Here is a 16,405-nt window from a genome sequence, read left to right as displayed (position 1 = left end):
TAGCAACATTCCATGTAGAATCTCCAATAGTATCTATTTTATTTTTGTTACATTTGTACCCCACACTTTCCCACTCATGGCAGGCTCAATGCAGCTTACATGGGGCAATGGAGGGTTAAGTGACTTGCCCAGAGTCACAAGGAGCTGCCTGTGCCTGAAGTGGGAATCCAACTCAGTTCCTCAGACCCAAAGTCCACCACCCTAACCACTAGGCCACTAGGAACGATTTGAGGATTTTTGTGGAATCTAGTATATTTCTGTATGTTTCTTATTTTGGGTGGTCAGGAGTTCCACCATTTGGTTCCTAGGTAAGTGACGTCTGCTGAGTGGACAGTTTTATAGATCACTCCTTTGCAATTTGGGAGGTGTAGTCTGAGATAGTTTCTTGCCTCATATTTAGTGTTTCTTTGAGGTAAGTTGATTAATGGTACCATATAGGCTGGAGCTGTGGCGTTTAGGATTTGAAAGATAAAGGTAAATAATTTGAAGATGATTCTCTTTTTGATGGGAAGCCAGTGTAATTTGATTAATAAAGGGGAGGCACTGTCAAAATGAGAGCTTTTATGTATGAACCAGGCTGCAGTGTTTTGAGCTGTTCGGAGTTTTTTCAACAGGTGCTTTTTTGTTTTGCGATGCTTTGGCTTGACCTGAAATTTTCTCCTTGCCTCAGAGATGCGAACGCAACACTCTTCCTGGTGTCATTCCTATCCTTGTAAAAATAACGCACTATTGTTTTAGTTGTTATTTTAACTAGAATGTATATTTCTGATTGTATTTTTAGAATCAACAGCTTGTTGATATGTCTAATTTATTTTGTTTAATTATGTTTAAATTACTCTATCTGACTTTTCTTCCAATTGTAGTCTGTAAACTGTCTTGAAAGTTTTTTTTTTTTAATTTGGCAGTATATTACATATAAAGAAACTTGGAATTTGAATGACTATATTAAAATATGCAGGTGTGCAGAAACACCTGGGCCGTTTCCTCAGAAAGGGGCCTATTGATCCCCAAAACGGACAGGGCTTGAGATTGACCAAGGTAAGGTTGCAGGTTGGATCCAGATTTGCCTGACAGGGTTGATCCGGTCCTGGGTTTATTTCATTACATGCAAGATCTTGTAGCCTTGCTTAGGGGCCCTTTTAAGTGGCCTGCGCTAGTTTTGGCGCGTGAAATTGACACATGTTGGGCCATTTTTTACCGCGGTAGTAAAAAGGCCTTTTTAAAAATGGAGCAGTAAATGACCGTGCGCTAATATTAAAATTAGAGCTTGGCTATTTAATGTCTGAATCTTATCACCACTTATTTAGAAGGCGGTAAAGGCTCACGTGCTGCTTGTGTGGTAATCAGGCAGCGCACAGCAATGTGGCTGAGCTGCCAATTACTGCCAGGAATGCCCCCCTTGTAACATAGTAGGTGACGGCAGAAAAAGACCTGTACAGTTCATCCAGTCCACCCAACAAGATAAACCCATATGCGCTACTTTATATGTATACCTGACCTTGATTTGTATCTACCATTTTCAGGGCACAGACCGCCTCCCAACCACTAGCCCCGCCTCCCACCACCGGCTCTGCCACCCAATCTCCGCTAAGCTTCTGAGGATCCATTCCTTCTGAACAGGATTCCTTTATGTTTATCCCACACGTTTGAATTCCGTTACCGTTTTCATCTCCACCACCTGCCGCGGGAGTAGGGTTACCATATTTTGTCCCCCCCAAAAGGAGGACACATGCCCCGCCCCACCATACACCCCACCCCACCCTGCCCCCTTTCACATCCTACCCCACCCCCTTTCACACCCTTGCTCCGCCCCTGTCACATTTTCCCCTCCCCCCTGTCACACACCCCATCAACCCCCCTCCCCTTACCTTACTACTGCCCTGGTGGTCTAGTGACCTCTTCGGGGCAGGAAATAGCCCCCTCTTTCCTGCTCGGAGCGCTACCCTGCATGCATCCTTCCTGTTGATCTCGGCGCCGACTCAAAAGGGCCGCCAAGAGTTGAAGTCTCGCAAGGTCACGTCAACTCTCGGTGGCCATTTTGAATCGGCGCCGAGATCAGCAACAGAAAGGATGCATGCAGGGCAGCACTCCGAGCAGGAAAGAAGGGGCTCTTTTCTGCCCCGAAGGCGGAAGAGGTCACTAGACCACCAGGACAGTAGTAAGTAAGGGGAGGGAAGGCTAGCAATCTGCCCATTTGTCTGGATTTTTGGACAAACGGGCAGGCTGGTGGGTGGGCCGGACGGCCCGCCCACCAGCCTGCCCATTTGTCCAGAAATCCAGACAAATGAGCAGATTGGCAAAAAGAGGACATGTCCAGGTAAATCCGGACATATGGTAACCCTACGTGGCAGGGCATTCCAAGTATCCAGCACTCTCTCTGTGAAAAAATATTTCCTGACATTTTTTTTTGAGTCTGCCCCCCCTTCAGTCTCATTTCATGTCCTCTAGTTCTACCGCTTTCCCATCTCCGGAACAGGTTTGCTTGCAGATTAATACCTTTCAAATATTTGAACGTTTGTATCATATCACCCCTAATTATTTTCTTCTGTGGGAAACTGCGTGCAGCAACTTTGCAAGTACCGCCAGGCACCTGCGCTACCCCAGTGGTAGGGTCGATTTTGCACATGGTACCTACACGGTGGCCCTACCGTGGCTTAGTAAAAGGGCCCCTTAGGGAATGCAATGGGAATACCAAAACAACAAGTCCCTGCATGCAGTGGGGTAAACCCAGAACTGGATCAACCCTATCAGATGAATCCGGATCCAGTTGGTAACCCTCAGCCTTGAGGATTTTAGTAGTTACAATTCCTTGCATCTCAGAACACTCATAGGACCGAATTATATTTATTTATTTATTTGTTGCATTTGTATCCCACATTTTCCCACATACTTGCAGGCTCAATGTGGCTTACATATTACCATGAAGGCATTCGCCAATTCCGGTACAGGATAAGTACAAAATGTTGTATTGGGATAGGGAAGATAAGATTCAATCAAGTTGGGTTGAGGTAAAAGAGTTTGTCAATGTCCAATACGATCTTTGATAGTGAAGTGTTGCAAGGTTGAGTCACTTAAGTTGGGTCAGTCGGGTATGCCTTTCCGAATAGGTGAGTCTTTAATAATTTTCTGAATTTTAGGTGATCATAAGTTGTTTTCACCACTTGTGGCAATGCGTTCCACAGGCGCGTGCTTATGTAAGAGAAGTTGGACGCATGGGTTGTCTTGCATTTTAGTCCTTTACAATTTGGGTAGTGGAGATTCATATGTTAGCGTAATCACACTCACCTGACTGCTGTGTGACGGTGGAGCTTCCTTGGCAGGGTGATGGAGCTCCTTCTTCCAGATTTCTGTACTGGGAATCTGGTAGCTTTTTCTTTTGAGCACTTTGGTTATATTTGAGTTTTCAGGATTTCCCCAGTGAATTTGCATGAGATCTATTTGCATGCACTGCCTCCATTATATGCAAATGAGTCTCATGCATATTCATTGGGGAAATCCTGAAAACCCAACTGGGCTGCAGCCCTCGAGGACCGAAGTTGCCCGTTTCTGGTCTATAAATACCGTGCTGTTTTGGGATGGAAGTAATCAATAGAAATAAAACAAAGGGGGGCAGACTCAAGAAAAATGTCAGGAGGTATTTTTTCACGGAGAGAGTGGTGGATGCTTGGAATGCCCTCCCTCGGGAGGTGGTGGAGATGAAAACGGTAACAGAATTCAAACATGCGTGGGATAAACATAAAGGAATCCTGTTCAGAAGGAATGGATCCTCAGAAGCTTAGCGGAGATTGGGTGGCAGAGCCGATGGTGGGAGGCGGGGCTGGTGGTTGGGAGGAGGGGATAGTGCTGGGCAGACTTATACGGTCTGTGCCAGAGCCGGTGGTTGGGAGGTGGGGCTGGTGGTTGGGAGGCGGGGATAGGGCTGGGCAGACTTATACGGTCTGTGCGCTGAAGAGCACAGGTACAAATCAAAGTAGGGTATACACAAAAAGCAGCAAATATGAGTTATCTTGTTGGGCAGACTGGATGGACCGTGCAGGTCTTTTTCTGCCGTCATCTACTATGTTACTATCCAGCTTATAATCGAACGAGAAAAACGCCCAAGTTCCGACCTAAATCGGGAGATGGGCGTTTTTCTCACAAAAACAAATAAAGCGGTATAATCGAAAGCCGAACTTTGGACGCTTTCAACTGCACTCCGTCGCGGATGCGGACAAAGTTGACGGGGGCGTGTCGGAGGCTTGGTGAAGGCGGAACTGGGGCGTGGTTATCACCCGAACAGAGATGGGCGCCTTTCGCCGATAATGGATGCGTTTGTAGCTAGAATTTAGGGCACTTTTCCTGGACCCTGTTTTTTCACGAATAAGGCCCCAAAAAGTGCCCTAAATGACCAGATGACCCCCAGAGGGAGTCGGGGATGACCTCCCCTGACTCCCCCAGTGGTCACTAACCCCCTCCCACCACAAAAAATGATGTTTCACAACTTTTTACTTTCACCCTCAAATGTCATACCCACCTCCCTGGCAGCAGTATGCAGGTCCCTGGAGCAGTTGTTAGGGGGTGCAGTGGACGTCAGGCAGGTGGACCCAGGCCCATCCCCCCCCTACCTGTTACAATAGTGCTGCTTAATGCTTAGTCGTCCAACCCCCCCAAACTCACTGTACCCACATGTAGGTGCCCCCCTTCACCTCTTAGGGCTATAGTAATGGTGTAGACTTGTGGGCAGTGGGTTTTGAGGGGGATTTGGGGGGCTCAACACCCAAGGGAAGGGTGCTATGCACCTGGGAGCTCTTTTACCTTTTTTTTTGTGTTTGTAAAAGTGCCCCCTAGGGTGCCCGGTTGGTGTCCTGGCATGTGAGGGGAACCAGTACACTACGACTCCTGGCCCCTCCCACGAACAAATGCCTTGGATTTATTCGTTTTTGACCTGGGCGATTTCATTTTCCATTATCGCTGAAAAGCAAAAACGCCCAGCTCACACCTTGGCGAATAAAACATGGGCGTCTATTTTGTTTGAAAATACGGTTCACTCCGCCCCTTCACGGACCCGTTCTCGGAGATAAACGCCCATGGAGATAGGCGTTTCTGGTCGATTATGCCCCTCTATGTAAAATAAAACCTGAAAAAGAAATAAGATGATACCTTTTTTTATTGGACATAACTTAATACATTTCATTAAGTTATGTCCAATAAAAAAGGTATCATCTTATTTTCTTTTCCAGGTTTTATTTTTACTGATTACCTTTAAAAGTGGACTAACACGGCTACCACACCTCTCTACTCGGGATGGAAGCACAAACCTTCCTGGAACTGGATTTCTTGGCCTTTAGCTACAATGACTCGTTAAAATTTGTTCTTCTTGATGCCAAAATAGGAAAGGTTATTTTGGCATCAACAATTTGAATTTGCAAAATACAAGATACTTCATAATGTTTAAAAAAAATATTCAGGCATGTATTTAGGGGACCTTTCGCTAATCCACATTAAAACGTGGCCTGTGCTATCCCCAGCGCGAGTCTTTCCTGTGTGCTGAGGCCACTTTTAGCGTGGCAGTAAAATGGCCCATTTTCTGTTTTTTTTGTCTATTAATGGCCACGTGCTCATTCCCCCGTTAGGGCGTGGCCATTAGCGTGTCAATCCTTCACTGCCGCCTATTTGATAGGCATTAAGGGCTCACGTGTAACTATGCGCTAATTAGTTAGCGCACGGCAATGTAGCTGCTCTAAAAGATTAGCGCAGAGCACGCCTTGTCTCCGCCCCTATACACGCCCCCAGCATTGAAAACTAAATTCTACATTTTAGAGCATAGGAAAAGTGCACCAGTCCCAAAACTACTGCGGAACGCGTGAGCTCACCTCACGGTAGTGCTTTTTAACCCGCGGTAAGCACGCATTAGTGTCAGCGCAGCTTAGTAAAAGGACCCCTGTAAAGGGGTCCGCTTCCTTCACTCTGGGTTGGGGCCGGCAGCCCTGTTAGGCTCACAGGTTTCCAGCAAAGAACCAGACTGCCATACGGACTTAAGACCAAAGTGCTTTATTCTCAATTCAGTTCCACTTTCAAAAATTGAAATGCAGTTCACAAACAGGGTTCCTGCCGGGTTCCAAACTCCAGCCAACATTCAGTTCCTTAACAGTTCAGGCCCACTTCCTTTGCACTACCTTCCCCTCTCCCTCAGAAGGGCTCAGTCAAAGTTCAGCCTGCTCTTCTATACATCCCAATAATTCAACCCTTTCACAAACAGTCTCTTCAAAGCAGTGGCGTCGTGAGGGCAGCTGACACCCGGGGCGGGTCGCCGCTGCGCACCCCCCCCCCCCCCCGGGTGCAGCGCAACGCACCCTCCCCCCTTCGTAGCACAACCCCCACCCCCCCCCGTGAGAACATACCTGGAAGGCGGGAGGGCCAATCCGCCGAGTGCACGCCACTGGGGGGTGTCGGCGCCTCGCTGATTCCTTGCTCTCTCTGCCCCGGAACAGGAAGTAACCTGTTCCGGGGCAGAGAGAGCAAGGAACCAGTGAGGCGCCGACACCCCCCAGCGGCGTGCACCTGGGGCGGACCTCCCTCCCCCCCCTTCCTACGCCACTGCTTCAAAGGAAACCACTACTTAGTGCCCCTGTCCTCTTCACAGCACCCAGGAGGACCCTGTACCAAACAGGGCTAGCAGCTTTCCTCCTACCTCACAGCACCACACCCCTGTGGACTCTCACACTGCCTTCATGTGCTGGACAGGGCAACATTTACATTCTCACATTCGATGGCAGCTTACTCTTCCCCCCCGGGGAAGCTCCACTGCAGGCCCTTTCCGTCCTCCACCTACTCCATGGCAGCTTCTCTCTCAATCAGTTTCCTCTCCCTCCTGGTGGCTGGGAGCCACCCAGAAATCTCTCCCCCTCTCACAGCTGGCGGGAATTATATACCGGCGATGCAGCTAAGGGACTGAACTTCACCTCCCCTTCTCCCTCTAGTGGGGAAGGGAGTAACTGGCTCCCCCAGCACTGAGCCACTGCGTTCCACCCTTTTGGGGCTACCCTCCTCTCTCCTGCTTGCAAGGGCTTCTGGGAACCATAGTTCAGGGATTAGCTGCTTCTCTGTGGGGCCCCGAGTGCTAGCTTTGTCACACCCCTTAGTTTACGATGCTATGAAATTTTATTCAAGTATTATTTTCTACAGTTTTACCACATTCCAGTGCTCCCTGTTTCATCAGCAGTGCCGCTCCACTGAATGACCACGTGCACTGCTGCAGTTTTAAGTTACACCCAAATAAACCAGAGCAATATTACAACACAGCCCTTTTTCTTTCAGACAACGTGCACCTGCTAATAATCTACTGTGAAACTGCAAAGCAATGGACCGGGAAGATGTGGCAGAAAGAAATCTATTCCTGATGTGTAAAACCCAGAATCACAGAACATATCCTGAGTGCTGCTGTATCACTCGTTTGCAAACTGGCACGAATTTAGGATAAGCTGTTAACCTTTTCCTCTGAGTCATTCAAGATAAGTCTTTGCACTGTACATATTGATCAGAGCAGTTTTATTCCCTTTGTGTTATAGCGTGAGTTAGATTATTGTCCATCCCTGATTAACGTCACTCTGCAAATGCAGCAAGTTCCAAAACGTTCCCATTATTCATATTTCTTATCCCATTCCATCCTCTGCTGCTACGGTACTAGCTCTCTGAATCAGTTTGGACCACTTACCAATTTTGTACCCGCCCTCTGGACCGACTCCATCCTGTTTATCTCCTTCCTTAGGTGCGGTCTCCAGAATTGCACACAGCACTCTAAATGGGGCCTCACCTGAGACTTATACAAGGGCAATGTCACCTCTTCTTTCCTGCTGGTCATCCCTCTCCTTATGCACCCAAGCATACTTCTGGCCTTGACCCGTCGCTTTTTCTACCTGCTTGGAAACTTTAAGGTCATCAGACACAATCACCCTCAAGTCCCGCTCTTCCTTTGTACACAGAAGCACTTCACCCCCTGTATTGTACCGTTCCCTCGGATTCTTGTGACCCAAGTGCATGACCCTGCATTTCTTAGCATTAAATCTTAGTTGTCAAATATTGGACCATTCTCAAGCTTTGCTAGGTCCTTCCTCAAGTCATCCACACCTTCCAGGGTGTCCACCCTGTTGCAGAGTTTGGTACCATCTGCAAAGAGACAAACACCTTACCAGACAGCCCTTCCGCAATAGCGCTCACAAGAGCCGGCCCTAGGACCAATCCCTGCGGTGCTCCACTGATAACATCAAGCTCCATTTACCACTATCCTCTGTCTCCTTCCTTTCAACCAATTTTTAACCCAGTCAGTTACTCTAGGTCGCACACCAAGGGTACTCAGTTTATTTACGAGTCGCCTCTGCAGAACCATGTCGAAAGCTTTGCTGAAATCTAAGTACACCACATCTAGCACCCCTCCCATGTCCAACTGTTGGGTCACCCAGTCAAAGAAATCAATCAGATTCGTCTGACACGACCTGCTTCTAGTGAAGCCATGCTGCCTCGGGTTCTGCAGTCCGTTCGATTCGAGAAACCTCACAATCCTCCTCTTTAAAAGCGTTTCCATTAGTTTACTCACCACTGAGGTCAGACTGACTGGTCTGTAATTCCCAACCTCCTCCTTACCTCCACTCTTGTGCAAAGGGAATCCTGTGCAGAAGGAATGGATCCTCAGAAGCTTAGCTGAAATTGGGTGGCGGAGCAGTTGGGGGGAAGAGGGGGTGGTGGTTGGGAGGCGAGGATAGGGGAGGGCAGACTTATACGGTCTGTAACAGAGCCGGTGATGGGAGGCGGGACTGGTGGTTGGGAGGCGGGAAATACTGCTGGGCAGACTTATATGGTCTGTGCCCTGAAAAGGACAGGTAGAAATTCAAGGTAAGGTATACACATATGAGTTTGTCATGGGCAGACTGGATGGACCATGCAGGTCTTTTTCTGCCGTCATCTACTATGTTACTATGTTACTATGTTACATCTGCCCTTCTCCAGTCCTCCGAGACCACTGTGGACTCTAAGGAAGAATTGAAGAGGTCAGTCAACGGAGCCACCAGAACATCTCTGAGTTCCTTGAGCACCCTTTGGTGTATCCCATCAGGCATCATCGCTTTGTCTATTTTTATTTTAGTTAGCTCCTCACGAACACAGTCCTCTGAGAACAAGTCTTGGTCTACCATACATCCATCCCCATTTGCATTTGTTTTCTGCGGTTCTACCCCTGGCCTTTCGTTGGTGAACACAGAACAGAAATAGTTACTAAGCAGTTCAGCTCCATTGTTAGTGGAGTTTGTCCATACTCTAATTGCTACTCAACATGTAATTAATCTCTGGAATTTGTTGCCAGAGAATGTGGTAAAGGTAGTTAGCTTAGCGGGGTTTAAAAAAGGTTTAGATGGCTTCCTAAAGGAAAAGTCCATAGACCATTATGAAGATGGACTTGGGGAAACTCCACTTCTTATTTCTAGGATCAGCAGCATAAAATGTTTTGTACTTTTTTGGGGATCTTGCCAGGTATTTGTGACCTAGATTGGCCACGGTTGGAAACAGGATGCTGGGCTTGATGGACCTTTGGTCTGTCCCAGTATGGCAATACTTATGTACTTATGTAAGGGGGGGGGGGGGGTTGAAAATGCTTCAGCTTTCGATTAAATAGTTTACGTTGAAATATTTTATCCTTTTTTTCTACTGCTTAGCACGGGTAATGATGAGTTTGGGAAATTGAGCACTCTTTGTTTTTGTTGTGCTGTGAGCAGGGCATGAGATAAACAGACATGACTCTGCTATGGATAATTGGTGTTTTGTAGTATTAGTCACTGAATCGTCAATCACCATTTAATTCCTTAATCCTGTTAGTCCATTGCAGCTCATGTCATTGTAAATATCAACAACTCTAATGCTGGAAGGAGAAACAGAAAGATGCCAAGACGTGGCTCTGTGGGATCCTGACCTGCTGTGAGGCCCAGCACTGTGCACACTCTGGGCAAGTCACTTAACCCTCCATTGCCCCTGGTACAAAATAAGCACCTGAATATATGTAAACCGCCAGAAATTCAGCATTGCGATTAGCTGGATGCTGCACAACAAAACAAACACAGAGGTCTTATAACTTGTTTTGGGGTATAATTATGTAACCCCTCCCCTTTTTTAAGTTTTACCCCTGACGCAGCCTGAGGGTGAAACATGGCCACGTCAGGTATTTGTTTTATTTACCTCTGGGTTTTGTTTCCATAAACTTGGTTTTATTTTTTTTATCTGCTTTTGTATTTTCTGCCTACTTTATATGTATACCTGACCTTGATTTGTATCTGCCATTTTCAGAGCACAGACCGTAGAAGTCGGCCCACCTCCCAACCACTAGGCCCGTCTCCCAACCACCGGTGCTGCCACCCAATCTCTGCTAAGCTTCTGAGGATTCATTTCTTCTGAACAGGATTCCTTTATGTTTATCCCACGCTTTTTTGAATTCCTTTACTGTTTTCATCTCCAACACCTCCCACGGGAGGGATTCCAAGCATCCACCACTCTCTCTGTGAAGAAATACTTCGTGACATTTTTCTTGAGTCTGCCCCCCTTCAACCTCATTTCATGTCCTGTAGTTCTACCACCTTCCCGTCTCCAGAAAAGGTTCGTTTGCGATTAATACCTTTCAAATATTTGAATGTCTGTATCATATAACCCCTGTTTCTCCTTTCCTCCAGGGTATACATGTTCAGGTCAGCAAGTCTCTCCTCATACGTCTTGTGACACAAATCCCATACCATTTTTGTAGCTTTTCGTTGCACCGCTTCAATTCTTTTTACATCCTTAGCAAGATACGGTCTCCAAAATTGAACACAATACTCCAGGTGAGGCCTCACCAACGACTTGTAGAGGGGCATCAACACCTCCTTTCTTCTGTTGGTCACACCTCTATATAGCCTAGCAACCTTCTGGCTACGGCCACCTCCTTGTCACACTGTTTTGTCACCTTCAGATCCTCAGATACTATCACCCCAAGATCCCTCTCCCTGCCAGTACATATCAGACTCTCACCACCTAACACATACATCTCCAGTGGATTTCTACCCCTAAGTAATCACCCAGGCGATTAATAGGTTCTCCAATTCTCACTGTAAATTGGATACCTGCCCCAGCTACCCAATTTGACATGTCTAGCACCTTCGTCATGGTCGATCATAGAATTCTACTACATATCCTCGAGTACTTCGGAATAGGAGGTAACTTTCTCAACTGGTTCAAGGGGTTCCTAACCACACGCTCATATCAAGTGATATCTAACTCGATCACATCAGACACATGGACACCTGAATGTGGAGTTCCACAGGGATCCCCACTTTCACTGACCTTATTCAACTTAATGATGATACCGTTGGCCAAACTACTATCAAATCAGAACCTTAACCCATACATATACGCAGACGACATAAAGATCTACATCCCCTTCAAACAAGATCTAAACGAAATTTCAAATGACATCAACCCAAGTCTACACATCATGCATTCATGGGCGGATGCATTTCAGTTGAAACTCAATGCAGGAAAAAACCCAATGCCTAATACTCACCTCTCAACACAACACGAACAAATTCACCACCATTAACACACCAAAACTGAACCTCCCAATTTTGGAAACCCTAAAAATTCTTGGAGTTACTATTGACCGACACCTAACACTTAAGAGTTCTACTCAATGTGGAAATTAAAAAGAGTAAGACCTTACTTCCCAAGGACCATCTTTCGCAACCTGGTTCAGTCAATGGTACTCAGTCATCTAGACTACTGTAACGCAATCTACGATGGCTGCTAGGAGCAAATACTCAAGAAACTTCAGACAGCCCAGAACACTGCAGCTAGACTCATATTCTGTAAAACAAAATATGAAAGTGCTAAGCCCTTACGAGAAAAGCTACATTGGCTCCCACTCAAAGAACGCATCACGCATAGTGGGGCTTTCACTTGCGTGTGCTCTATATAAATGCATGCACTTACTCCGGCTCTATGATTGACATAAGTGCGGGCACTTCATGTTTAGCGTGTCGATACTGGGTTACACTAGTATTCTATAATGGATCCCAGGCACCTTGGTGTAGAACGAGCAGAAGTGAATCTTTTTTTTACTCGTTCCAAAAGTACAAAGACTAGGGGGCACTCAAGGAAGTTACATGGAAATACTTTAAAGACAAATAGAAGGAAATATTTGTTTCACTCAACAAATAGGTAAGCTCTGGAATTCTTTGCTGGAGAATGTATTAACAACGGTTAGCGTATCTGGGGTTTAAAAAAGTTTGGACAAGTTCCTGGAGGAAAAGTCCATAGTCTGCTATTGAGACAGACATGGGGAAGTTACTGCTTGCCCTAGGATTGGTAGCATGGAATGTTGCTACTCTTTGGGATTCTGGAATCTTGTTATTGTTTGGGGTTCCAGAATCTTGCTATTATTTTGCATTCTACCAGGTACTTGAGACTTGAATTAGCCACTGTTGGAAGCAGGATACTGGGCTAGATGGACCATTGGTCTGACCCAGTATGGCTATTCTTATGTTCTTGCCTCTCAGGCTTATTTTCAAAAGTGATCGCCGGCCATTTCCCGACATAAATCGGGAGATGGCCGGCGATCTCTCAAAAGCGGCGAAATTGGTATAATCGAAAGCGGCTTTTTTGACAGCATCGCCACTTTCCCGTCACCTCGCCGGCAAAAGTTCAAGGGGCGTATTGGCGGCGTAGCGAAGGTGGGACATGGGCGGGCATGGACATGGCTACAAGATGGCCGGCTTTCACGGATAATGAAAAAAAAAAAGCGGCGTTAAGCAGTATTCGGCCGGGTTTACTTGGTCCTTTTATTTTCATGACCAAGCCTCAAAAAGGTTCCCCAACTGACCAGATGACCACCGGAGGGAATGGGAGATGACCTCCCCATACTCCCCCAGTGGTCACCAACCCCCTCCCACTCTAAAAAAAAATACAAATCAAAACCGTTTTTTACAGCCTGTATGCCAGCCTCAAATGTCATACTCAGCTCCCTGACAGCAGTATGCAGGTCCCTGGAGCAGTTTTTAATGGGTGCAGTGCACTCCAGGCAGGCAGACCCAGGTCCACCCCCCCCTACCTGTTACACTTGTGGTGGTAAATGTTTAGCCCTCCAAACCCCCCCAAAACCCACTCTACCCACATGTAGGTGCCCCCCCTTCACCCATAAGGGCTATGGTAATGGTGTAGAGTTGTGGGGAGTGGGTTTGGGGGGATTTGGGGGGCTCAGCACCCAAGGTAAGGGAGCTATGCACCTGGGAGCTTTTTTGGTATTTAAAAAAATTTTTTTACAAATGCCCCCTAGGGTGCCCGGTTGATGTCCTGGCATGTGAGGGGGACCAGTGTACTACAAATGCTGGCTCCTCCCATGACCAAATGCCTTGGATTTCGCCGGGTTTGAGATAGCTGGCATTTTTTTCCATTGTCGCTTAAAAACAAAACCGGCGATCTCAAACCCAGCGAACTCTGGCATTTGGCCGGGCTAAACCGTATTATCAAAAAAAAAGATGGCCAGCCATCTTTTTTGATAATACGGTTCCGGCCAGCTGTTGTGCCACTGCCAAAATACATCGCCGGTGATGTATTTCGCCGGCGACGTTCGATTATGCCCCTCTCTGTTACCTACACACGTAACTTAAAAAAACACTTCTGATCTACCCATGACCCTCCCATTTCCACACACCCCTTTTTGACTCATGCGTAAAATTTAGGTATGGATCCCGCACCTGAATTTACATGCGTGCATTTTCAATTAAATCTAATTAGTGCCAGTAATTGCTTGTTAAGCCAATTATCGGTGCTAATTAGCTCATTATTTAATTAAATTGTGCACACAAAATTTTTAGTGACTTTTATAGAATGAGGGGGTAAATGACTTTATAAAATTACCCCCCATGATGTTCAGTATGTTGTCTGTTATTTTCTTTATGCAAAATTAATAGTATTTTCTTTCCTACTCTTTTAAAGAGAATGGCGAACTTCCCGACAACAACCCGGTGGGCCGGACTGATACCGAACGTAACAAACTCCAGTGATAGTGGGAATCCGTACAGGTGCATGTTTGATGAAGATTTCAAGTACATTCTTCTTCCTGTGTCCTATGGGATTGTGTTTTGTGTTGGACTGATCCTCAATGTCCTATCTCTTTACCTGTTCATCTTCAGGATTAAACCATGGAAAGCCTCCACCACATACATGTTCAATTTGGCTCTATCAGACACTTTGTACGTTGTGTCCCTTCCATTGTTGATATATTACTACTCCAAGGAAAACCACTGGCCCTTCGGCGTGGCCTTGTGCAAAATAGTTCGTTTCCTGTTCTACACCAACCTCTACTGCAGTATATTCTTCCTCCTGAGTATCAGTATTCACCGTTTCCTGGGTGTCTGCTACCCCATTCAGTCGCTGCACTGGGGACATGTCCGCTATGCAAGGATTGTATCTGTCATTGTCTGGATCACCGTAATCGGGTTTCAGTCCCCAGTGCTCTTCTTTGCCAGGACCAGCATGAATGGTGATGAGATCATCTGCCATGACACCACCAGCTCGGAACTGTTTGACCAATTTGTCGACTACAGTTCGGTGTGCCTGGCTTTGCTGTTTTGTGTCCCCTTCACGGTCATCATCATTTGCTACAGTTTAATGGCTCGGACTCTGATGCGGCCCAGTTCAGCAACCTCAACGCCTTCAAAATCCAAAAAAAAGTCCATTAAAATGATCATCATTGTTCTTGTTGTTTTCATTATCTGCTTCTTACCTTTCCATGTCAACCGCACTCTGTATTATTACTTTCGGAAAGAAGAACTTAACTGTGACACTCTAAATGCCATAAACATTGCCTATAAAGTAACTCGGCCCTTGGCCAGTGCTAACAGCTGCTTGGACCCTATTTTGTACTTTTTAGCGGGGCAAGCCTTTCGAAGGAGTCTCCCAGCTAGGAAAAAGGCCAGACACATTACAAATCGTTTTGCTCCACCTGTAAAGATGGGAGCTGGGCAAGAGAACAACAGACAATCAGCCATAACTAGGATGTGAGAGGAAAGACCCCTTCCAGTTGCTCGTCTCCAGCTCTTCGGTTGCACAATGGGTTGACTCTCAGCATGCAAAGAGAGAAGGATTTTGGTTCTCGAGCCTGTGGATAACCCTATGTCTCTGTGGTCACTGTATTGTTGACTAGGGTTGCTGCCCTTGGACTTTTGCTTGCAGTTCATTATTATGTACTAATTATCTAGCTCCTATATTCTAATCCTCAACCCTTTTTGTCTGAGATGGTTAATGGTACAAGTTTACTGAAGTTCAGTCATGATACTTAAATGCACATTTGTGACACCATATTGAACTGCAAGTGTACTGCAAGTGTTTTCAGAAGTACATGCAAACTGTTGTTCTACATGTCTATTAAGCACATATAACAATGAGACAAGGTAAATGCACAAGTTCACTTTCCAAACTGGGTCAATCAGCATATAGAATATGGCCATATGAAGTTACCTGGTTCAATATGTTGTGCAAAGATATGCACATAAGCAGCAAACCCTGTATGCTATGAATTTATCTTGTTGGGCAGGTTGAATGAGCCGAACAGGTCTTTATCTGCTGTCATCTACTATGTTACTATCAGGCTTATTTTCGAAAGAGAAGGGCGCCCATCTTTCGACACAAATCAGGAGATGGGCGTCCTTCTCCTAGGGTCGCCCAAATCGGCATAATCGAAAGCCGATTTTGGGCGTCCTCAACTGCTTTCCGTTGCGGGGATGACCAAAGTTCACGGGGGGGTGTCAGAAGCGTAGTGAAGGCAGGACTGGGGCGTGCCTAACACATGGGCGTCCTCGACCGATAATGGAAAAAAGAAAGGCGTCCCTGATGACCACTTGGGTGACTTTATTTTGTCCATTTTTTCTTACGACCAAGCCTCAAAAAGGTGGCTGAACTGACCAGATGAACACGGGAGGGAATCAGGGTTGACCTCCCCTTACTCCCCCAGTGGTCACTAACCCCTCCCACCCTAAAAAAAAAAGTTAACTATTTTTTCCAGCTTCTATGCCAGCCTCAAATATCATACCCAGCTCCATTAGAGCAGTATGCAGGTCCCAGGAGCAGTTTTAGGGGGTACTGCAGTACACTTCAGGCAGGTGGACCCAGGCCCATCCCTCCCTACCTGTTACACTTGTGGTGGTAAATGTGAACCTTCCAAAACCCACCACAAACCCACTGTACCCACATCTAGGTGCCCCCCTTCATCCCTAAGGGCTATGGTAGTGGTGTGCAGTTGTGGGGAGTGGGTTGCGCGGGGGTTGGGGGGCTCAGCACCGAAGGTAAGGGAGCTATGCACCTGGGAGCTTTTTCTGAAGTCCACTGCAGTGCCCCCTAGGGTGTCCGGTTGGTATCC

General features: G+C 46.6%; 1 protein-coding gene across 1 annotated transcript in view; it reads left to right on the top strand.

The window, feature by feature from the left end:
• The window catches only part of LOC115468377 (P2Y purinoceptor 2-like), an 81,901-nt gene extending 66,271 nt beyond the window's left edge, over nucleotides 1-15,630 (top strand). Inside the window, exon 2 of the mRNA XM_030200029.1 lies at nucleotides 13,984-15,630. Coding sequence (XP_030055889.1) covers nucleotides 13,987-15,051 — 1,065 coding nt within the window. The 5' untranslated portion in view covers nucleotides 13,984-13,986 and the 3' untranslated portion in view covers nucleotides 15,052-15,630. The remainder of the gene's footprint in view (nucleotides 1-13,983) is intronic.
• Nucleotides 15,631-16,405: the final 775 nt, after the last annotated feature.

The sequence above is a fragment of the Microcaecilia unicolor genome, chromosome 4, assembly GCF_901765095.1.
Source record: "Microcaecilia unicolor chromosome 4, aMicUni1.1, whole genome shotgun sequence".
Classification (NCBI taxonomy): Eukaryota; Metazoa; Chordata; class Amphibia; order Gymnophiona; family Siphonopidae; genus Microcaecilia; species Microcaecilia unicolor.
Note: the sequence above shows the minus strand (reverse complement) of the source record. Positions and strands in the feature narration are given on the sequence as shown.